The sequence below is a fragment of the Maniola hyperantus genome, chromosome 7 (assembly GCF_902806685.2).
Source record: "Maniola hyperantus chromosome 7, iAphHyp1.2, whole genome shotgun sequence".
Classification (NCBI taxonomy): Eukaryota; Metazoa; Arthropoda; class Insecta; order Lepidoptera; family Nymphalidae; genus Maniola; species Maniola hyperantus.
In genome coordinates, this window is record NC_048542.1 from 16,159,156 (window position 1) to 16,184,657 (window position 25,502).

General features: G+C 40.4%; 3 protein-coding genes across 3 annotated transcripts in view; 1 reads left to right on the forward strand and 2 right to left on the reverse strand.

Annotated features, from left to right (window-relative positions):
* Positions 1–331: 331 nt before the first annotated feature.
* On the reverse strand, positions 332–6,589 carry LOC138402617 (ribosomal protein S6 kinase-like 1; the record flags this gene model as incomplete). Its single annotated transcript, XM_069500023.1, has 4 exons — positions 332–3,703; positions 4,990–5,082; positions 6,000–6,240; positions 6,468–6,589. Coding segments are annotated over 4 exons (585 nt in total), but the record flags the coding sequence as incomplete, so codon positions are not given.
* On the reverse strand, positions 6,589–19,356 carry LOC117983459 (ribosomal protein S6 kinase delta-1). The gene is made up of 9 exons (XM_034970014.2): positions 19,105–19,356; positions 16,576–16,746; positions 15,307–15,405; positions 14,505–14,637; positions 13,219–13,812; positions 11,341–11,447; positions 9,381–9,548; positions 8,153–8,869; positions 6,589–7,822 (listed from the first exon to the last, which is right to left on the reverse strand). Exons 1-9 carry the CDS (start codon positions 19,195–19,197, stop codon positions 7,706–7,708), a joined length of 2,199 nt encoding a protein of 732 aa, XP_034825905.2. The 5' UTR covers positions 19,198–19,356; the 3' UTR covers positions 6,589–7,705.
* Positions 19,357–19,906: 550 nt separating this feature from the next.
* Positions 19,907–25,502, forward strand: part of Tmhs (Tetraspan membrane protein in hair cell stereocilia) — a 29,889-nt gene continuing 24,293 nt past the window's right edge. The window contains exon 1 of the mRNA XM_034970018.2: positions 19,907–20,513. Coding sequence (XP_034825909.1) covers positions 20,111–20,513 — 403 coding nt within the window. The 5' untranslated portion in view covers positions 19,907–20,110. The remainder of the gene's footprint in view (positions 20,514–25,502) is intronic.

Below are 25,502 nucleotides of genomic sequence, written 5' to 3' on the forward strand. Positions count from 1 at the left end.
ATGGCGGCCATTTTGAAATTTTTATTGTTTGTTGTAATAGCTGCGTTAGAATTACGCATTCTGTGATTTCAACTCTACCTATTACGGTTCACGAGATGCAGCCCGCTGACAGACAGACAGACCAGACCGAACAGCGAGGACGGCTGCTGCTTAGAGTAAAATAGGGTCCCGTAGGGTGCCTACGGAACTCTAGAAAATTAAAATGTATTATTGCTGCTGCTAGTGCTAAGCTTCTGCTAACGGCTTTCTGTTGAAATAAAATTATGCGTTTGCGGTTAAAAATTCGCATATAATTTCACGGAATTAAAACGACAAAAAAGTTGTATCCAATGTTTTATTTTATTAAACACACTAAGTAAAATACAATAATACATTTAGTCATTTGTATAAAAAATCTAAGATGAAATTTTCACTATATTATTAACAGACTATTTTATTCATTTATTGATTCTGAAATTGTGAAAGATCTAAAATATAACAATGTCATGTATTAAAAGATTTTAAAATTAAAACAAGCATTGTGGCTAATTCCGTTGTACACAATCTCTAAACTAAACTAAAATGGCACGTCTAAATCTATTGCTATCCCTTTCATAATGTTGCTTGCGGAAAAGGAGAGCACTAGATTTAGACCTATTAATTTAGTTTAGTTTAGAGATTGTGTGCTAGAGAATCGGCCCCAGTATTTTGATATAAACTAGTGGTTCACCCCGAACTAAGACCTCGCGGTATCCCATAACAGCGCCACCTATTAACATTATTGTAAAGTTATGTTAAAAATACTGATGCCCATTAAAAATGAAATTATTTCAGTTATTTATACTATTTATCTAATTTTAGTATTTGTTGTTCAAGTACAGGATATAACTGAAGTTATACACAAGTTTCAGTTTCTATAATGTCGCCGTTTTTGACATACAGCGTCAAATTCAGTCTCCACTATGATGCCCCCCATTTCGTATGGGGGAGCCCCCATCAATATTGTATTTTTTTATGCAATATTCGGCTGAAGCCCGTTCAGTTTACATAATAATATGATTTAAATTTGAAGTAATTACTCTGAGTAATTCAGAAGTTATAAGTTATAAGGCTCTGAGAGACGGACAGACGGACAAGTGCAATTTCACTCAGAAAGACCTCGCTTCGCTCGATCTATAAGTCCCGCGAATTGCTATTGCGCTGGAACCATGTCTCATTACCTTCGAAATGACGTCATTTTGACGTCGTTAAAGACATGGAGAGTAACATTGCTACTTTTTATCCCGGAAAACCAAAGAATTCCCACGGGATATAAAAAGCTAACACCACGCGCACGAAGTCGAAGACATCAGCTAGTATATTATATAAACCAAGTTTCACTTGTTGCGAAGGATACATGCACATTTTTTTAAGAATCATAAGCCAAATAAATAATAGTAACTTTGTACCTAAACTAAATAATCATATTTTTTTTTTTTATAAAAATAACATCGACTAGAACATAACATAGCACTCGTAATCATAAATAAGTACAATTTCGACATCATTTATATTATATTTAAAACTTTGTAAAAAAAAAAAAAAGTAGGTACGATTTAAATAATAATTCGGTTCCTTACCTAACACCTAAATTATTAATACTAATAATTATATTATAAAACAAGTAAAAATATTGTTATTATTGTTTATATATACCTACATAAATTTACTGGTCTAATAATTATAATACTGATTACATTTAATTTGTGTGTGAATAAATATTTTATCCATATTATACTTTTACAACCAACGTAATAAAATTTCCTAGAGTCTTGCTAACGGAAGAAAAGACTGGAAAAGCGCGGCAAATTCCAAAAATATCAGTATGGCAGCCCCAAAATTAGTAAGACAGACCTGGAATAACCTAATTTGACAGTAAAAATAAGGAATTCTAAAGTATCAAACTAGGTTATTCCAGGTCTGTCATACTGATATTTTTTGAATTTGCCACGCTTTTCCAGACTTTTTAGAAGGATATTTGGGACCAACTCTCTTGTACACAATCTCTTTACTAAACTAAATGGGTCTAAATCTAGTGCTATCCTTTTCCGCAAGCAACATTATAAAAGGGATAGCAATATATTTAGACGTGCCATTTTAGTTTTGAGATTGTGTACAACGGAATTGGGTATTTGACTCCAACTTTTTTATTACTTTATTATAAACTAGGCTAAAAATAATGACGTAAACTGCAAAAAAAACTAATTAAATCGATCAAATAACAAAAAAGTTATAAGCATTAAATATATTTTCTGATTAGACAGAGTTAGCGATATAGAATTATGACGTCATTGTGACTAATGCCATAGTAGCTTCGTGCGGATTCATACAAACTTTCGTTTTGCGACAAAGAAATAGAAGACTCGCCCTCTGCAAAATTAAAATGCCTGTAACTTTGTAAATCTTTGTTGGATTTTAATATTTTTTTCAGTGTACGTCATTATTTTTATCCTAGTTTATAATAAAATAATAATATTTATCAAATTCAAAAGTAGGAAAATTACCCAATTAGCCACATTATGTTATGGAAATTGGAATGTATTGATTTCATAAAAACATCACACGTAGGCAACAACCACTAAGCCTAGCGGGACGGGCGAGCGCTATGATTGGCTAAAATATTTTGGCGAGATTGCAAACATCGCCGTAGCTTAAAACGATTGGTCGCTGTCTCGCCGAACAGTACACTACGCGGCAGAAAGTAATGTACATCGACATTTACAAGGGGATAGCAGATTTGTAGGGCGTTGTCCCTGTCGTTGAGACCGACAAAACGTGATGCATGAGTGACAGAGAAAACGCTATACAAAGCCGAAATGTCATTGTAAAGGCCGATGTACATTACTTTCTGCCGTGTACTGTACGTGTGTTGTATAGAAACATAATATAATGCTCACGCGCCATTTATGTCAAATTTTATGTCAAAAGTACGATTTTATTCCTTATTTTAATGGCGAACTGTACTTTTGATATGACAGTGGACCCAGTTAAAATGGCGCGTGAGAAGTCATTTTGTACGGACTATATATTTTAAATTAAAAAAAAAAATAACTATCAGTCAGTATTTTTAACATGAAAAGAAAGAGTCATCGTCAGTCCTACGCCAGTACCCGTAGTACAAGATTTTACGTCTCACCAAACCAAACCAAATTCGAGAGTCGAAATACTTCCGCGTTACAGTAAACTGGATCTTAAATGCCTTGTTTTAAAGCTCAAGTTTGTCTACACTTCTACAGCCAGCGCTCCAAGCGGAAACATTGCGAAATTAAAATCAGTGGCATTGAATATTTGACTTCAATTCAAGGCTGTTTAGGTCCATTTTACTGTAACGCGGAAGTATTTCGACTCTCGAATTTAGTTTGGTTTGGTGAGACGTAAAGTCTTGTACTACGGGTACTGATCTCTCCGGTCGTGTCGTATTGCCGTCCCACCAAACTATAAGTGAGGGAACAACAAATGTGCACTATATTGTCCTCCATAGTTGAGAGAGTAGTCTTCAATGAAAGTAGTTTTTCATGAAAGTGTTGTGCACTGCTCCGGGAGCACTGGCACTGGTTCAGTCGGGCACTACCCAAGAGTCATACACCTGCGCCCAGTGCACGTGTCGAAAGTACGGGTGTTGTTTGATGTCGTGGATGCCGCCCGCCCCGCCGCCCAAGCGCTCTGCAGGCTCATATGTTAGCAACTGGAACATCATCATTATGATCAACCCATTACCGGCTCACTACAGAGCACGGGTCTCCTCTCACAGTGAGAGGCGGTTTGGCAGACTTCACACACCTTTGAAAACATTATGGAGAACTCTCAGGCATGCAGGTTTCCTCACGATGTTTTCCTTCACCGATTAAGCAAGTGATATTTAATTAATTAATTAAAACGCACATAACTCCGAAAAGTTAGAAGTGCGTGCCCGGGATCGAATCCCCGACCTCCGATTAGAAGACGGACGTCCTAACCACTAGGCTATCACAGCTTTAGGCTAGCAAATATATATATATATATATAAGGAAAATGTGACTGACTGACTTACTGATCTATTAACGCACATCTCAAACTACTGGACGGATCGGGTTGAAATTTGGCATGCAGATAGCTATTATGACGTAGCATCCGCTAAGAAAGGATTTTTTTATTTCTATTCGAAAAGGACGACTTGGTTCGACTAGGTCGCTAAGAAAGGATTTTTTATTTCTATTCGAAAAGGACGACTTGGTTCGACTAGGTCGCTAAGAAAGGATTTTTTATTTCTATTCGAAAAGGACGACTTGGTTCGACTAGGTCGCTAAGAAAGGATTTTTTATTTCTATTCGAAAAGGACGACTTGGTTCGACTAGGTCGCTAAGAAAGGATTTTTTTATTTCTATTCGAAAAGGACGACTTGGTTCGACTTCGACTTGGTCTTGAAAGATGCCTATTATGTGACAGAGCGCGCTCTATACCAACTTGTTTCCGCGGATAGAGTCATAGAGCAGAAACAAAGAGGAGATGTTGTATTAAGATTTCCCTATGAAATATCGAGTGACATTTTGCGGGGTGAGGGGTTGTGGAACGCCGCCCACTTCTCAATTTTCCATCTGCGGGTTAGTAGCAAAACTACTCGCTTAGCGACCTAACATCGATATATTGATGTCACTACATAGTTCAGCTATCTCACACTAGATGTCAATAAGTGTAGAAATTACGTATAAAATTACTTACAAATGAAATGTGATACCATTCATAGCATCAGAACGTCTGTCTGAATAACTTTGACACGATAAAACACAACACTTCATCCTTTTGTTCTTAAAAACGCGAAAACACACCGATAATACGAGTCTCAATATATGTGAACCTGACGAACGCAGACAGCATACTAACTAAGGCCCCGCCCACAGTGATGACGTCAGGACCTAGTTGAAAATCACAGTGCACAGTTGCTTAGGCCAACTCCTCTTTGTTTCTGCTCTGTGGATAGAGTATAGTATTCACCTGTGTGAGCAGCGAGCGCGCCTCCAGCGGCAACGCGTCCGGCAGCTGGAGGGCGGTGTGGCTCCATATGTGAGGGTGCATCGCTGACAGGGGCTGTGCAAACACACACATACATACAGGGTGTAACCAGAACGCTGGCAAAAACGAAGATAGGTGATAGTAATGATGATTACTGATATTATACCATAAGAAAAAACGCACAAAAAAACCTATATTTAGTAAAAAATATATCTTTTATAATATAAAAATGAATCACTAAATGTGTTGGTCATCGCAAATTTCGAGAACGGCTTTTTTATAATATTCCTTGAAGTACGAGGATGGTTCTTACGGAGAGAAAAATTTTAAAAATTTGAATCGACTGTTAGGCGGAACGAAGTTCGCCAGGGCAGCTAGTTTCAAATAAAACATCTGACTGACGCAAGAGGTCAACGGACTTTGCGTAAGTAGGCCACTCGGAGTCAATGCCGCGTCGTAAGCGGGGCATTGACTCCGGGGATGATGATTATGTAAAAAGTATTAAGTAACTAAGCAAAAAAAAAGTTCTATACTCTATCCACAGTCACAAACCAATCACAAACAAAACTATGTTTTCCGATTGAATTTTGAATTATTACATTTTCGAATTGAATTTTTTGAAAACATGTTCGTGATTGGTTGGTGCCTCAAAATGGTTAGAACCCACTGAGATTCTTGCCTCTATCATTAGTATGGGATGACGTAAAAGAGAGATTACTATATTAACTTGTTTCCAATGGGCAGGGTACATAGTTCTTACAACCGATAGACGTTGGGGTCCCAAGGTGCTGGAATGGCGACCTCGCACCGGAAGACGCAGTGTTGGAAGACCCCCACTAGGTGGACGGACGACATCAGACGAGTCGCAGGAGCCGCTGGATCTAGGCGGCGCATGATCGTGGCGTGTGGAAGTCCCTACAAGAGACCTATGTCTAGCAGTGGACGTCTATCGGTTGATGATGAGGATGATGATGATGATGAAATATACTTACATATCCGCAAATAAGTTCATACATGATGGCGCCAAAGCTCCAGAAATCGCACACTTTCTCCAGAGAGGCGTCCTTGTCCTCCACGCACACACACGCGTGCAGCTCGGGCGCCACGTACGCGTGTGTGTGTCTGTGTGTGTGAAGCCGGGACAAGAACACGTCCTTGCCCGGGTAGCTCAGGAAGTAGGTCAGGATGATCTGCCCACGCTCGCCGAGGAGGATGTTTGATGGATTTAGATCTCTGAAATAATATCAAAAATGCTATATTATTTCAGGTATAATTCGTGTGTTCATGATCAACTGAGCACGGTGTATAATGTGCTAAGATATTCTAAAGTTCATAACATCATGTATGATAGTTTAGTTTTCACAACTGAAAATAGATGGCGCTGTCATCCATTGTGTCGCGCTAGGATGTCACGCCGGTGGAAGTGAGGAGACGACTGCAGTGTACAGCTTACCGCTTACCTGCAAATAACGCCCGCGTTGTGCAGACTCTCCAGCGCGGTGAGGATCTGCGCGCCCCACAGGCACACGCCCGACGGAGGCAGGATGTCGCGTCGGTGGAAGTGAGGAGACGACTGCAGTGTACAGCTTACCGCTTACCTGCAAATAACGCCCGCGTTGTGCAGACTCTCCAGCGCGGTGAGGATCTGCGCGCCCCACAGGCACACGCCCGACGGAGGCAGGATGTCGCGTCGGTGGAAGTGAGGAGACGACTGCAGTGTACAGCTTACCGCTTACCTGCAAATAACGCCCGCGTTGTGCAGACTCTCCAGCGCGGTGAGGATCTGCGCGCCCCACAGGCACACGCCCGACGGAGGCAGGATGTCGCGTCGGTGGAAGTGAGGAGACGACTGCAGTGTACAGCTTACCGCTTACCTGCAAATAACGCCCGCGTTGTGCAGACTCTCCAGCGCGGTGAGGATCTGCGCGCCCCACAGGCACACGCCCGACGGAGGCAGGATGTCGCGTCGGTGGAAGTGAGGAGACGACTGCAGTGTACAGCTTACCGCTTACCTGCAAATAACGCCCGCGTTGTGCAGACTCTCCAGCGCGGTGAGGATCTGCGCGCCCCACAGGCACACGCCCGACGGAGGCAGGATGTCGCGTCGGTGGAAGTGAGGAGACGACTGCAGTGTACAGCTTACCGCTTACCTGCAAATAACGCCCGCGTTGTGCAGACTCTCCAGCGCGGTGAGGATCTGCGCGCCCCACAGGCACACGCCCGACGGAGGCAGGATGTCGCGTCGGTGGAAGTGAGGAGACGACTGCAGTGTACAGCTTACCGCTTACCTGCAAATAACGCCCGCGTTGTGCAGACTCTCCAGCGCGGTGAGGATCTGCGCGCCCCACAGGCACACGCCCGACGGAGGCAGGATGTCGCGTCGGTGGAAGTGAGGAGACGACTGCAGTGTACAGCTTACCGCTTACCTGCAAATAACGCCCGCGTTGTGCAGACTCTCCAGCGCGGTGAGGATCTGCGCGCCCCACAGGCACACGCCCGACGGAGGCAGGATGTCGCGTCGGTGGAAGTGAGGAGACGACTGCAGTGTACAGCTTACCGCTTACCTGCAAATAACGCCCGCGTTGTGCAGACTCTCCAGCGCGGTGAGGATCTGCGCGCCCCACAGGCACACGCCCGACGGAGGCAGGATGTCGCGTCGGTGGAAGTGAGGAGACGACTGCAGTGTACAGCTTACCGCTTACCTGCAAATAACGCCCGCGTTGTGCAGACTCTCCAGCGCGGTGAGGATCTGCGCGCCCCACAGGCACACGCCCGACGGAGGCAGGATGTCGCGTCGGTGGAAGTGAGGAGACAACTGTAATTATATCATTATAACTCACTAAGCCCTGCCACATTGTACAACAAGGGCATAAAACGAGCCATTTTATTCCAGACGTTTATTTATCCGCGCGATAGGCCGATATTTAAGTCGAGGATAAAATGAGTTTTATGACCAAATCATAAACTCTGCTTTTCATTTCGAATACATGATAACCCAGTGCGGGTGTGCGGGACGTCCCATCGCCTCAGACCCTGATTGCCATCTCAACCGGTCGCGGACTGTAGTTGTGCCTATGACGTCACTTCGGTACGGTCGACGACTGCGAACTCGGAGTGAATGGCTAGTATGTAAAGATAAACTTACTCTCGCAAAGCTCGGCGTTCCAACTCTTTCGTCAGTTTTATCTGCTTTCCTGCGTATCACCCCTCCTTGTTCCTCTTCAAGCGCCTGTATATCGCCGTCCTCGTCCATCCGACATATCTTTGGTACATCCGTCAACGCTCTATCAACATTCAGTAACAACTTCTGCGAATTCATCACTAGCTCCGAAACCTCCATACTATCCAAACTATCAGTCTTACCAACATTCTCATTCATATCGCCTAAAACATCGATTTTAACTCGAGAATCGACTTTACTTGCAGTACTGGAATCGATTTTATATTTATCGACATTAACATTATCGTCTCTAACATCGGTTTTTGTTTTTGAATCGATTTTATTTTTACTATCACCGAATTTAGTGGCGATTTTCGCTTCAATGTTAACATTAGCGTCTGTTACGTCGATTGATTCGTTATCGATTTTGTTTTTCTTTGGTTCGGCGAAAACGTTTTCTAGATTGAGTTCTCTGGCTGGTGTATTGGGTATGGATTTGGCGTAGTTTTGGATATAATCGAATAGTTTTTCCCCGGGGGCGTATGCTAGTATGAGGAACAGGAGATTGTTGGTCTCGATGTAGGCGTGTAAAGGAACCATGTAAGGTATGACGGACGGTAGTGTTGGCTGGCGGGTCTCGTTGGTCCTTTGTTGGAAGTAATCGTCGAATTCCATTAGATTGTTTGGTATTTTTTGTACGACCTATAATTTAAAAAAAAAAAAAAAAATTACACATTTACAAATATTTTTAAAAATAAGCCGTCTTTTTTATAGAAATACACAAATATTTTAACTGATTTCAAAATAACTTAAGACAAAGTTACTAATTTTATTAATTTACAAGCTTATGCTCGCGACTTCGTCCGCGTGGACTTCACAAATTTCAAACCCCTATTTCACCCCCTTAGGGATTGAATTTTCAAAAATCTTTTCTTAGCGGATGCCTACGTCATAATAGCTATCTGCATGCCAAATTTCAGCCCGATCCGTCCAGTAGTTTGAGCTGTGCGTTGATAGATCAGTCAGTCAGTCAGTCAGTCAGTCACTCAGTCACCCTTTCCTTTTATATATTTAGATTTTATTGCATTTTATTTTAAAAAGCAAGCCTAAATTGTACTTATTCCATATAAATTCTAGTGCGGCGAGCACCCTGTATAAGGATAGTGTCCTCTCGCTCTAGCAACACCTGTGGGAGGGAGATGGAAATACGCACCTTCATAGCATAGCACGTGTGATCATTCTTGTTAAGCACCAGCATCATAGTGGAGCCTAGTACGGCGAGCACCCTGTATAAGGACAGCTCTTCATACGGCTTCTCTAGCATGGATAGAGGGATGCTACAGTGTACGCGGGACATGCTGTCCTCTCGCTCTAGCAATAGCTGCAGAAGAGAGATAGAAATTGTTTATAAATAAAAGAGATAGAAGGAGAGTATAAAAGAAATATGAGTAGCAGACTATGATAATAAAATTTCAGTGTGTTTTATTCTAAACGGATAGGTACTTATGTATACTTTTCTTATATTTTGTTTGAGTTTTTTGAGGTATTTTATAAAGAATTCGCCAAATTACAATTTATTTCAAGATTTAAAAATCGTAATGAAATGAAAAGGCATTATATAAGTATAAGTCCCGCAAATTGCCAATGCGCGTAGCCGCCATTTTAGCGACGTCAGCACTAGATTGAAGTTTCGAGCTGATGGTATATTTTACTTAAATATACATCAAATGACGTCATTTGGATGATAATGAGACATGGTTCCAGCGCAATAGCAATTTTCGGGACTTATATTGTATGATTGACTTATATGCTAATCTCAACACACCCACACTCACACCCTAACTGTCATTTACTCACACTACCTAGACAGACGAGCTGGCCTACTCTCTAGAAGACTCGACAGTCTACAAGAGGTTAATTGATATTGCCTATGCACGCCTTTATTTCTCCACAGGTCAATCAGCCGATCGGCTGTTAGTGCGACCCTGCCCCTAGCTTGTCCGAGTGCGGTCCTGCTCATGGGCCCCAGGACCCGCGGGGTGATTACGTATCTCACGACAGGCTTGCGACAGCCGTAAATCTCGCGACTAGAGAGAGACAGCAATAGCCACAAAGCAAAATAAGAAGAAGAAGAAGAGAGACAGCAAATGAACTGTCGCATTGCTACTGCTGTCGCGTTGCTGTCGCTACTGCGACGTTTTACGTAATCACCCCGCCGGGCTCCCTTGGATAACAAGCAGGGGGCGAAACACCCCTGTATGTCGCCGTCCTATTGTCATCGCTCGTGCGATGATGCGATGTGATTTCATCGTGCGATGAATAATATGAACGCATCGCATGATCGCGCGATCAATACTTACTTATAACAAAACTGTAACAGGTCAAATTCTTTACATTGAAGATATTTTGAAATTTTTTTTTCGAGGGCACTCTATAATCGATACTGAACCCAAAACTGTAATTTTTTTCATTTTTGTCTGTCTGTCTGTCTGTATCACGGCCGCGCATCACGCTGAAACTACTGAATGGATTCCAATGAAACATGGTACGATTTGAGGTCATACTATGAGGAAGAATATAGGATACTTTTTATCCCGAAATTCAGCATGGTTCCCGTAGGAGAGGGGACGAAAGTTAAAATGTATACTGAGTTGTAATTCATTAACGCGTAGTCCGATTTCATTCATTCTTTTTTTGTTAGAAAGGGGATATTTTAAAGATTGTTCCGTAAATATTTCAAGGTCATCGGTTTTTAACCGACTGTCAAAAAGGAGGTGGTTCTTTTTTCTACATCGATTTTTTCGAGGTTTCTGGACCGATTTGCAAATTTATTTTTTAAATCAACAAAAAAAGTTTACGTCGTGGTCACATAAAAAATTCTGGATTCAACTCCTTAATCCTGATGCTGCAGGGTTACTGCCCGCCTGAGTTATCAAGATTCAGGAAGTGTTCCTAGTGAATTCATATTGTAGGTACCAAGCAACGACAACAATCCCGAAAAATCAAAGAGTTCCCGCGGGATTTTAAAAAACTTAAATCCACGCGGACGAAGTCGCTGGAATCAGCTAGTCTTCAATAAGACATTCAGTAGAACACAGTTTGTTTGAACGCACGGGACGCGCGATCATTTTCGTCGCACGACCGATGACAATAGGACGGTGCCTATGACTTACGCTCTGGTCCGTATTGCAGAGATGATTCTTGTATATATCTTCCGCATACGCAAGATATTTGTTTGTCTTCTCCTTGATCAAAGCGCGCCTCTGTTGATCTGTGTCCGCTGCAAATAAACTTACTTTTAGGATTTCCTACTCGAAGAGTGCCAACGGGACCCTAGCAAGCCTAAGCCTGCGCTGTCTGTCCGTTCGTCTATCTGTCAGTCTGTCAGCGGGATGTACCTTGTGAACCCAGTGGCGTGCACAGGGGGTTGAAGTCAGGGTAGTCAGTTCATAATAAATTAGCATTGAGATATTTAAATTAGGGAAAGCAGCGCTTTTATGCACTGCGTGAACTGCAATAGACAAAGTTGAAATTTTCACAGAAAAAGTATTGCTGTTGCCGCTATAACAAAATTCCAGATTGGCAGCATTGGAAATTTTTAAAAAAAAATTCAAAAAAATAAAAACCGACTTCGTTACACAAACACTAAAAATTGAAAAATAATTTAATTTATTACCGAATATATTATGTATACAAGAGTTAATATAGTTCCATAATAATACTTTTTGGTGACGGTGCCAATTAGCTTTAGCTGCGCGAATCGTCTAGACTTCATATTTTTATGGGACTCCACAATGGCACCTCATTGGCACCGACCCCAAATTAAATTATTTTTCAATTTTTAGTGTTTGTGTAACGAAGTCGGTTTTTATTTTTTTTGTAAAAAAATTTTATTTCACAATTTTTAGTGGCCCCATGGAATTATGCTATGACTGGTTACTAAGCTATTACACTGATCGCGAGCAATTTACTCTTATCCGTTCAGGAGTTCCAGTATCTATCTTCGAAGATGTTCATCAGATCTTCACCAAATTGAAATGGGACCAACTTTGAAGTATACCCTTTCAAACAAAAAAAGAATTTTCAAAATCGGTCCAGGCGTTTTCGAGTAATCGGGGAACATACATAAAAAATAAAAAATAAAAAAATAAAAAAAAGATTCCGACGAATTGAGAACCTCCTCCTTTTTTTGAAGTCGGTTAAAAAACCGGCCAAGTGCAAGACAGTTTTTATAGATATTTATTCTTATCACCAGTAAATAGTACTCACAAATATTTTTATGATATTCTTGTAGATAACCACACATGTGCAAGAAGTCCATGGCAAACGACAATATAACTGTCAAGCAATATACCACGACAGAACGAATGGCGACTCAGCGAGACTGTAGGTGCGACGTTTGTGATAGTGATTTTATTGATAACTTATCAAAAACTACTTATCTAGGTCAAGACGTAAGGACCAATGATCATTATTATCGACTAGCTTATGCTCGCGACTTCGTTCGAACTACACAAATTCCAAACGTCTATTTCACCCTCCTTCGGGGTTGAATTTTCGAAAATCCTTTCTTAGCGGATGTCTACATCATAATAGCTATCTGCATGCCAAATTTCAGCCCAATCCGTCCAGTAGTTTGAGCTGAGCATTGATATATCGTCAGTCAGTCACCTTTTCCTTTTATATATTTAGATTTTTATAGTCTTTACTGCTGATAGTTTTTTCAATATTTAATTCAATTTAAATTTTTAATTTACATAGAAATTTTTTTGGTCCTAGCTATCAGCGTGTCCTTCGGAGTGGTATTAGAAATCACGCACGTTTAATACTGTCTGGCAATGCATAAAGTGAGTTCTAATCCTATTCCGAAAAGAAAGAAGAATTTTTACACCTTTATTACCTGTTATCTCCCAAAGCCACCATAATTCAAACAAACATCTAAACAAACGTTCCTGCCACTGTTGGGGACAATACGCGGAGAAACTTTCAGCTTTTATAAAATTAGGGAGATCTGGCACGCGCTGGCTCTCTCTCTAAAATAAAATACTCACTCTGCACACCAATCAGCATCTTCTCTATACCAGACTTGTAACACTCGAAGGCTCTCTGATAGTCGCCCACGTCCTCGCACCGCGCCGCCAGGTTCAGCATGTACCCCGCCTCGAAGATGTAACTGTCCTCCGTCCTTGTCTTACTCTCCACGTTGGACAGGGACAGCACACTCCGCTTGCTATACAACGACACTCTAGAACTACTCCTGCGAGAGTCCTCGTACGTAGAACTTGAAGGTTCATTTGTAGAACTTAATGAAACAGTGTCAGGATCCATATTTGGCATAGTATGATAATCTTCAAATTTAGAAGTGGATGGCGCATCAAAGTTTATTAAATCTGGCAACACATTTTTCTTCACAAACGACTTTTTATTATCTATGGCAACTTTATTCAGTTCATCGAATAGATCGCTTCCTAAGCTTTCTAAAGAGTTAAGTGATTCAAAGCTGTTGCTATTGGACAGTTGTTCCGTTGTTTTCGGGGATTCCCGGATTTCGACGTCCGCTGCTTCGTATATTGGTATCTGTGATACGTCTATGGTGTCTATGTTTGGTTGGTTGTCTGTGCGTCGTGGAGATTGCGGTATTTGGGCTGTGAAAATGGTTACAAAAATTAGTTTTTTTTTAAAATCAAATACAAGTAAGCTCATGACTGCGATCTCACCTGGTGGTGATGTTGCAATCTAAGATGGATGCGGGCTAACCTGGAAGCGGTATGGCATTTTTAGGGTTCTGTACCTCTAAAGGAAAAACGGAACCCTTATAGGATCACTTTGTTGTCTGTCTGTCTGTCGGTCTTTCAAGAAACCTACAGGATACTTCCCGTTGACCTAGAATCATAAAATTTGGCAGGTAGGTAGGTCTTATAGCAGACATTCGGGGAAAAATCTGAAAACCGTGAATTTGTGGTTACATCATTCAAAAAAAAATTGTGGTTATGAACTAAAAATCTGTATTTTCAATTTTCGAAGTAAGATTATATCACCTGTGCATTCTAAAACAGATTTTTATTTATTTATATTCGTCATAGTTTTTGAATTATCCTGCAAAATGTCGAAAAAATACGACTGTAGTACGGAAGTCGGAAGCCTCGATGCGCGAGCCTGATTTTTATTTTATTTTATTCAACTCATACCCCTTTGGTTTCTACACGGCATCGTACCAGAGCGCTAAATACGAGAGCCTGGCGCTAGGGTGGTCAGACAGCCATGACCAACAGTTGGCTATATTTGCTAATCTGTACGATTGCTAAACCACAGCACATGAAGGTCTTATATCTCGTACCACTGGGGGTCCTGGCTTCGTCGTCAGAGGTCTGGTACTCCAGCGGCGGCGTGTCCTCGATGGGCAGGTGCAACGACGACCGGATGGCGTTGATCACTCCACCAGGTGTGGGCTCCGGTTCAGGGTAACCCGTCTGGAAAAAAAGTTTCAACTGCGAGTTAAACTCGGTTCCGTACCATTGCAGTTTTTTGTTTTTTTTATTCAGATACAAGCTATCCCTTGACTGCAATCTCACCTGGTGGTAAGTGATAATGCAATCTAAGATGGAAGCGGGGTAACCTGGAAGGAGTATGGCAGTTTTTTAGGGTTCCATTTTTTAGGGACCTCAAAAGGAAAAACGGAACCCTTATAGGATCACTTTGATGTCTGTCTGTCTGTCTGTCAAGAAACCTACAGGGTATTTCTGTTGACCTAGAATCATGAAATTTGGCAGGTAGGGTCTTATAGCTGACATTCGGGGAAAAATCTGAAAACCGTAAATTTGTAGTAGTTACATCACACAAAAAATATTAAATTGTGGTCATAAACTAATAATTAGTATTTTCATTTTTCGAAGTAAGATAACTATATCAAGTGGGATATCTAAAACAGATTTCTTTTTATTTTTAAGCATCATAGTTTTTAATTATCATGCAAAATGTCGAAAAAATAAGACTGTAGTACGGAACCCTCGTTGCGCGAGCCTGACTTGCCCTTGGCCGGTTTTTTTATTAATCCTAGTTATGGTTCCTTAGTTTTTTTTTAGCAATGTACTTAATTAAGAGAAAATAAATATTTTTCATAGTATTTTCATTTCACTGACCTGCAGAAAGTTAACAAAGTCAGTGCTAGTAAACAGCAGCCTGTGCTCCGCCACAAACTCCAACAATGCTTTAATTGTTTTCGCCCTTTCCTCGATCACCTGCAACAAACCATACCATACTCACTTATGCTCATCCATAGAGGTCCCATACTCATCCTCATCCTCATTCTCAGTGGTATAAATGCATCTGACAACTCGAAAATACTTGTGAAAGTTTAATTGACTAAAAATATTTTTATTTTATTTATTTACTAGCTTATGCTCGCGACTTCGTCCGCGTGGACTACAAAATTTCAAAACCCTATTTCACCCCCTTAGGAGTTGAATTTTCAAAAATCCTTTCTTAGCGGATGCCTACGTCATAATAGCTATCTGCATGCCAAATTTCAGCCCGATCCGTCCAGTAGTTTGAGCTGTGCGTTGATAGATCAGTCAGTCAGTCAGTCAGTCATTCAGTCAGTCAGTCAGTCAGTCAGTCACCTTTTCCTTTTATATATATAGATTTATAGATACTAAATATTATAAATGCAAAATTGTGCTTGTCGGCCTGTTGGCTAGCTTATTACTGCCCATCCGTTTAACCGACTTTGACGAAATTTGGTACAGGGATAACTTGCATTCTATGGACAGGACATGGGCTACTTTTGGTCCAGGACAATCAAAGTATTCCCACAGGATTTTTAGATTTTCGTACCTCAAAAGGAAAAACGAAATCTTATTTCATAAGTAAATCTACACGGAAGTCCGGGGCATTATCCATACTAATTTTCCTAACTACTAACTAAATTATAAATGCGAAAGTGTGTCTGTCTATCTGTCTGTCTGCTAGCTTTTCACGGCCCAACAGTTCAACCGTTTTTGATGACATTTTTATCCCGGAAAATTAAAGAGTTCCCACGGTATTTTTCAAAAACCTAAATCCACACTGACAAAGTGCGGGCATCATCTAGTCTAGTCTATAATACAAAAATGAATCACTAAATGTATTGCTTATCGCATATCTTGAGAACAGCTGAACCGATTTCACTAATTCTTTTTTTATAATATTCCTTGAAGTACGAGGATGGTTCTTACAGAGAGAAAAATTTAAAAATTTGAATAGACTATTAGGCGGAACGAAGTTCGCCTGGGCAGCTAGTAATAAATAAAATAGTTATTAGATATCAGATCCCTGCCAATTCATTGCATGTTTTAGGCAGCCAATTAAAAACCTAGATCATTTTAAATTAATAGGCTATTATTATAAGTAGGGTTTTATTGAAATGTTACCTCCTCATTGAATCTCTTGAAGTAGTTGGTCTTGGCCAGGGCCGGGAACGTGCCTCGCAGGTGCAGCCCCGCGTGCAGAGAGCTCATGGCCTTGTGCAGACGCTGCACGTCGCTGTACCTCTTCCACACCGACACCACCGTCACTGCCTCGGGGGACTTGAGGGGGAACAGCTGGCACAATGGACAACTCAAAGTTACTGCAATATACAGCTTTCAATGGCTTTCAAGAGCTTAGATAAAAATAATATCTTATAATGGCAATCACAGTTCGTCTGGTGCTTCAAATTAAAGCAAAATTATGATTGAATTGATCTTTTTAGGGTCCCATACTTGAAGGATGCTAACTTAAAGGGATGGGAAGGGGATCCCCCTTCCCATTTTAAGTTAGCATCCATATTCCATATTAGCCTCCACTGTTCATCCGTCCGTGCATTTGCTGTTTGTCTCTCTTGTTGATTTTCCGAATGTAACTAGCCTATATGTCACACTCCAGGTCTTTAACTAAAAATCGTGCTGATTTATTGCTCCATTGCAAAATGATTGACCAACCAATAAACAAACAAACAAACACACTTTCGCATTTATAATATGGGTAATTGGGTACTGATGTCTAGTCATATTTGTATGTTTCGTGTGAAATAAACAGGTCTTACTTAATCTATTCAGTTCACAGCACACCAATGTGTAGATGAAGGCACAATCATCATTATAATTCAGGTGAAAGCAGTCAAAATCTAATTGCTCTTGCCTCTCACTTTCACCATAGTTAGTGTAATTTTTTTATTGCTTTACTAGCTTATGCTCGCGACTTCGTCCGCGTGGACTACACAAATTTCAAACCTCTATTTCACCCCCTTAGAAGTTGAATTTTCAAAAATCCTTTCTTAGCGGATGCCTACGTCATAATAGCTATCTGCATGCAAAATTTCAGCCCGATCCGTCCAGTAGTTTGCGCTGTGCGTTGATAGATCAGTCAGTCAGTCAGTCACCTTTTCCTTTTATATATTTATGCTCGCGACTTCGTCCGCGTGGACTACACAAATTTCAAACCCCTATTTCACCCCCTTAGGGGTTGAATTTTCAAAAATCCTTTCTTAGCGGATGCCTACGTCATAATAGCTATCTGCATGCAAAATTTCAGCCCGATCCGTCCAGTAGTTTGCGCTGTGCGTTGATAGATCAGTCAGTCAGTCAGTCACCTTTTCCTTTTATATATTTAGACTAATAACTTTGTTAGAACAATACACCACTATTATGTGTCTATTGTGTTGTTGTATTACTTACTATTATGTGTCTATTGTGTTGTTGTATTACTTACTATTATGAAGTACCTAATCCATGGTCTTTACATCCATACTTAATATAACCCATGGTCTTTACATCCATCCATACTAATATTATAAATGCGAGTGTGTCTGTCTGTCTGTCTGCTAGCTTTTCACGGCTCAAGCGTTCAACCGATTTTGACGAAATTTGGTACAGAGGTAGCTTGCAACCCGGGGAAGTACTTAATATTATAAATGCGAAAGTGTGTCTGTCTGTCTGCTAGCTTTTCACGGCCCAACGGTTTAACCGATTTTGATGAAATTTGGTAGAGAGGTTAGCTTACATCCCGGGGAAGGACATAGGCTACTTTTATCCCGAAAAATCAAAGAGTTCCCCCGGGATTTAAAAAAATCTAAATCTACGCAGAACGTTCTACGTTGAAGTCGCTGGCATCCTCTAGTCATATATAAAAGGAAAAGGTGACTGACTGACTGGTCTATCAACGCACAGCTCAAACTACTGGACGGATCAGACTGACATTTGGCATGCAGATAGCAATTATAATGTAGGCATCCGCTAAGAAAGGATTTTTGAAGATTCAACCCCTCAGGGGGTAAAATAGGGGTTCAAAATTACTTATTGTGTAGCTCACACAGACAAAGTCGCGGGCATAAGCTAGTGCTACTGCTTGATAGAGGTGATAGCCCAGTGATTAAGACATCTGCCTCCCAATCGAAAGGTTGGGGGTTCGATCACGCACCTCTAACTTTTCGGAGTTATGTGCATTTTAGGCATTAAATATCACTTGCTTTAACGGTGAAGGAAAACATCGTGAGGAAACCTGCATACCTGAGAGTTCTCCATAATGATCTCAAAGCTGCACTGGGCCAGCTTAACAGATTATGGCCTAAACCCTTCTCATTCTGAGATGAGACCGGTTTGTAGGTTGATTATGGTGAAGTAGGTATTGCTATTGCTAATATTGTGCAATATAACTAACTGTGTAGCAACAATGACTAATTACTAACATCAAACTACCTACTAGGAAAACAAAAATATATAAACCGAAATATAAACATAGATTTGAATTAACTAAAAAAGTCATACATAATTTATATAATAAGGATAAACAGATATTTTGTTCTTGGTCATTTCTGATATCATTAAGCTTGTGAGTACCTACAGTGAGATTTCAAATTGAAAAATGCTTATCTAGGGCATCGTCAGTATACTAACCATGGAGTAAATACTATTAATACTTACAACAGATGTAATCTTGTACATTGTGAAGCCATTTTTGTGTTTAGCAGTTTCGTCAACAGAAAACCGGCGAACCCACTTGTCCCTGACCGACATGTTTATTGAATATAAACAGAAAAGAATGAAATATAACTCGTTTACAAGAGTCTCACATTATAACGGCACAATACAGCGAAATATTATCAGGAAAATACTGTTTTAACGATAAAATAACGACACGGCAGCATGAATTTTGTACACAACACCACAACACAAGCAAATTTTGTCAATAAATAATTATTGTCATCACCATGTGTCACTGTCAGCTGTCAAAATCTATATTATGCTACCAAAATGGAAAGGTCACTATTTACTTACGATGATAAAGTAACATTGAGCAATACAACGTGATAGTGTTTTAATACGTTTCTTTGAACGCTTTTCTACATCTGAAAACATTAATTTATTTCTAAAAATAAAAGATTGAAAACATTTATTCGTTCCAAAAAACTTTAAAAGGATTATTACTACATAAAAAGCATTATTAGCTTAGCCTCGATAAGACTAATATCGATTGTGATTTTTAAGTCTCGTCATCAATAGATGGCGATAGTAGTTCAAAGAATTTGAAGAAAAGCTACCAAATGTCAGACCAACAAAAAGTAACGAATTTTTCACTTTGTGTCGAGGTCCAGTGTTCATTTGGTGGTAATAATTCTATTTTATTTTAAAATATACAGTTATCCACTTAACTCTTTTATTTACAATCACCTGGCAGGTAAGTATCACCATTCACGAGCTTTGGCCTTTGATTGCTTATCCCCACTTAGCTCACTCAAGTCGAATGGCGCGCGGCGAGAGGATGTGCGGCCTAGCTAGTGCTTTGTCGCTTTCAGTGTTGTGTTACTCGTGTCCTATACTAGTTGATTCATAAGTCTGTGCGTAAAAAGTGTTCCACGAAACATACTAGCCAGTTTTTATTGATAAAAATGTGCCAATAGTAAACTTAACTTTACCGCGCGTTACCAAAATGGGTTCGAAAATCGAATACGTGGACTCGTCACATTTGTACGCTACGAACTACGTCCGTAATTCGAAAGCGATTGGAGTGCTTTGGGCGATATTCACGATTTGCTACGCGATTATAAGCGTTGTTGCCTTCGTGACTCCAGAATGGATTGGAGATCTTGAGACGGAGTATCCGAGGAAGTTCGGCCTGTGGCAAGTCTGCCAGGCGGATGAGGCCGTGGAGGAGTGTAAGGGCAAGCTGGACGAGTTCATGTCGATAAACGGATTTGTGTTCAAAGTGGCGACGGTGCTCGTGGGTGCAGCCGTCGCGCTGGCCTTGTTTACCATTTGTGCCATGCTGTTGTTCTTCTTCTGTCAATCGACGACAGTGTTCCATATTTGCGGATGGCTGCAGCTCCTTTCTGGTGAGTTTATAATTAGGTATAGGTGCAGCTGCCGAGTTTCTTGCTGATTCTTCTCGATATGGTATTAAGGGCATTCTGAACCAGTGGTATATACCACTTGACGTTTTGTACACTTTAACAAATTCGAAAGCACTTTGAAAATCTTGAGAGGTAACTAGTAGGTAGGTATGATCAGCAATAAACAAACTCCACTAGGTGTCTCCAACCTAGTGACTAACTCGTCAGGAATGTGAATTGAGAACTTCTTCCTGTAAAGACCTTACGACTTAGGTACCTTACGTGGATGTCTATATTTTTTTCTTTTATAGCGAGGTAGGGTTCCTTTTTTGGTCATACCCTTTTCAGCATAACATTATAGTAGGTACCTACCTCATGACCTTTAATTGAATTCTCACTAGCGTTTCTATCGTGTCTTGAAAGAAAAATGTACAGAAACGGTGTTCCCCAAACGCGATTATAATTGAATCGTTTAAAAGTCATTAAACGATATCACATTACCGATGTTGACAATTTTTTGTCCAGTTCAACATATTCTGTGACAAAAGTGAAAGTTAAAGTCAGTTGGAACTTGGAGCTGGCCTTGCTTCTGCATTGTCGATCCCGTATCGAGACAAACGAACGATATAATAAACCTTTATGAGCGTTGCCATTGCAAAATTTTCGTTTTTACAATATTTTCATACGCTAAATCTTGAAACCAGGCACTTTGGCGTTGCATATTCTAGGTTTATGATTTCAAAATCAAGCAAGTACCTAAGTTACCTACTTTTGACAAGGAATGCGACGTTATTTCACATAATAATCAAAAAAATTGGGAGTTCAATCTACCTATCCTGACGTCAATCAATCAATGAGCCTGTTTGTGTCCACTGATGGACATAGGACTCGAACACATTCAAGCCAATTCGACCTTTTGACGTGAATTTAATCACGACTATAAATACCTAGCGTCTAAAGGCTCGACAGTAGGTACCTACTTAGCTATAACTTGTTTCGTCAATATTATGATGCTACCTTGTTAGGTAGGTAAGTACCTACCTAGTTAACTATTTCTAACACGACTCACCTACAGAAGAATCCCAAAAATGCCCTAAGTAGGTAGTTTCTAATAATTAAAGTACCTACTAGCTAGATTATCCATTTTCCACTGGATTAGTTAATTAAGTACCTACCTACTAAACCTTTACTCATTTACTTACAAGACACTTTAGTGTTCATATGCCGTTATAAGTGCTCTTGGTCGTTTATTAGTTATAACTTGGTTATGACATTACCTGGCTTGTTATTTTGCTACATTATTTACCAAGCAAAATACAGATGTTCCTATATTTCCAAACCATAGTTAAGTAAATTGTTTGTTTTGGCAAATCTCCACATTGCTGAAATGTTGATTGAATTGCATTTTGATCCCAATCATATCACAATTTAGAGCCGATTCTATGGTGATCACCATCGATCTTGACATACAAAAGATCCAATAGATGATCATGTTAAAATTGAGGATTAGATCTTGTCACCTTTATGGATGTGTCGAATTATAAAGGTGCCTGTCGATTGCAATTTGATCGCACTTTGGTCAAGTAGCCTAGTTAATGTTTCAGCGAATCTTACTCATAGTATTTGAGCGGCTTGTTAGACAAAGGTTACAATTTACAAAAAGCTTCCAAGGCGAAAAAGGTTACAAAGCGCTGTAATCCGCCAAAACAGGTAAACTGTATGGTAACTAGGTACATACAGTTCAATGTGCATCCTTCATAATTATGGTGGAAATGAAGATGCACCGCCCGCCTTCCGCGTGTGTACTGTCTAGTGTCTTGTGACATCGATTGTACACGGCCATCATACGAGTTCATCGGCTTACGCTATGATTTAAAAACGGCTGCGTCCTGAAAGTGCAAGAAATGAGGCAATATCAAAGGCCGGCAGTTATTCCTGCTCTAGACAGGTGTTGCCCCAAGCATCCGGCGCTGTAGGCTGTCGGGTTACCGAACCGCAAACAGACAAAAACAACACGGAATTTATCCTCAAACCATACATTCCTGCCTTTTGAAATGAAAACAATTTTGCAATAAGATCAAGCACCCTTGATTAAAAGTATAATACTTACTTAGATAGAATTTATCCTCAGACTTAAAATTCAAGCCAGTTTGATGCAATTTTGCAAGCAGTTCAAGCACCTTGAACTACGTCCATTCTTTTCGACTAAATAAAAAAATTGCCTGTGTTTATGGTCATATTTGAGATTTTTAGTGACCAATTTGTAGATAACAATTTTTTAACATAAAATGTTTGAATAATTTAGCTTTGCCTTCTCCAACTTTTTCACAATTTGCTCTAAACCTAACAGGCAGGCAGGCAGGTGTGTTCTACTCTACCTTGCGAAAGACTTCCGCCACTAAAATATAAAATGATATAAATAGTAGCATTGAGTTATGCTATGACCGTTTCTCGGAAAATAAGTAATGATGCATTTATAATGACACGTAATTTGCATTCCTTGAATAAGTTTCTCGTTATATCATCACATATAAAGTGAAAAAGTTACAAGAAAGCATTTTCTCACGGCAATAACATCATTAGATCTAACTATAAGTAAGTAGGTACCAGATTTTATAATATGCAAGGCCTACGCTACTAGCATGTCTGACATTTTAGAACCTTGCATTGCTTTAGTCATTACTTACGTAAAATGTTAAAACTTATTTGTATAATTATACAAATCATGCCCGCGTGGAATGGTGCCAAGAATACTGGCTGCATTTCCGCACTGGTCAGCCATCAGGCTGATCAATTGCGCAAAAAATGAGCCAGAATTCTGTAACCAGATGAGGCTATTAATCGCGGTGAAATGTCTCGTAATATTTTTTTAGCACTAAGACTCCATGGCCCCAGGGTCTCCACGGCAAACGGAACAAAAACGTAACTCTCGATAAGAGAGGCATACTTGCGCCGCTTGCCGTTTTCAGCTGTTTCTGCTGCGGCTCCCGGTCTTGATGCTGTCTCCCTGATATGACACAGGGTCAATGTGTCAACGCAAGTTGCGTCCCATATTAGCGTCCGTCCCCGTTCCCAGGGAACCAGCGTTAATCCATGTTAAAATACCTACTATATTTTAATTACTTAGGTATTTACCGCTTATTAACATGTTCACTCCCGCTCACTCAACTGTGCTACCAGCTACTTATGTGACCAATACGGAATACTTTAATCCTCTTACCAAACGTATCGACTGCACTAAGTTAAAATATTTTTAAACCTCCTAATAGTCGAGGTCGGGCCGTAGAGTTCTCACATACATTAATTAGCATACAAAACTCTCCGAAGTCCAGAATGATTTCTTGATAATACAGCGGTAACATAGCCCTAACATCATCCGACATTATGCCATACCAATTAATTACCATTCTCTTAGCGTTTCAAACAAATGAATATTTCATGTTGTATCGTGCTGAGTTTTTTAACTAACTGCCTACTAACTGTCAGTTACATTGAAACAACAGTTAGTTACTGTAAACTGACGATCGTGAGAAATCGATTTGCCGGGCCATAAGTCATTGCTACCGTTCGCGTTGATGAAGAGTATGCCATAACGTCTGTCGGTTTCTTTGTTAAGTTGTGTATTGTCTCAGTTCCTTATACTGAGTTATATTTGTGTACCGTTCTGAAAAGCCGTCTATCAACGTTCTACTCTACGTATCCAGGCTATATCCTGTATAGCCTTAGTTCCAGTAGCTGTCGTCTAGTAGCTAACGTGTCCGACGTAACGTAAATCCGCGATAAAACGGTATCTAACAGTAAAAGTGTGAAAGTTGGAGCATTTTGGCCATATTATGAAATTTTTTGGCCATATTATTATGAGAAGTTTCTCTACGTGATCAAATTAGCAGATCCGTAAAAGAACTAGAGCTGAAGTGGCAATGGGCAGGGCACATAGTTCGTAAAACCGATAGACGTTGGGGTCCCAAGGTGCTGGAATGGCGAACTCGCACCGGAAGACGTAGCGTTGGAAGACCCCCCCACTGGTGGACAGACGACATCAGACGAGTCGCAGGGAGCCGCTGGATTCAGGCAGCGCAGGACCGTGGTGTGTGGAAGTTCCTACAAAATAACTATGTCCAGCAGTGAACGTCTATCGGTTGATGATGATGATGATGATGAGAAATAGCAAGTACGACCTCCTTCAGCTTATAATTCAGGGCAAAATAGCCGACAGAAGACCACCTGGCCGAAGAAGAACATCGTGGTTCAAGAATTTACGTTAGTTGTACGGGAAGAGTACCCGTTCTTTATTCCGCGCAGCAGCGTCCAAGGTGCAGATAGCCTAGGTTGCCAACCTCCGATAGGAGACGGCACTGTAAGAAGAAGAAGAAGCTAATCGTCGTTTCAATAGACTTCTTTTACAAGGATTTGCAAAGAATACGCTCTAGTACCTCTCGTGTCCAATGACTCGTTTAAGATCGTCCGTCCATCTATAAGAGGGTCTAACAGTGCTGCTTTTTCGAGTGCAGGGTCGCCATTCAAGCACCTTGGGACTTGTCCCAATACAGATTACATATATACAGCTACGTATTGTAACAAAAAACCGTAGCAGCGTACATTTCAGCAGGGAAGTTACACCTGATGCAAAAAAACTATTGTTCATGGGAGACCTGCCTTACCAGAAAAGCTGCTGGTGATTCTGTGATCGCTTATTATGAAATGAACATTTCCGGAAATATCCATGGATTTGGGAGACCTTTGCCAATTTATGTTAAGTAACTGTGGCACCCATTACAGTCAACATTTGGAGCATACTAATTTAAGCGCGCATTACTATCTAATTTAAGATCACATAAGTAGTTATGCAAATCATAAATGCGAAAGCGTGCTTATATTTTGTTGGTTTATCCTTCAATCGATGTGATATTTTGCAGGGATATAATTCAAGAGTCAAGACGTAGAGAGTGATATAGGATACTTTTTTCCACAGAACCTTTAAAACCATGGCTT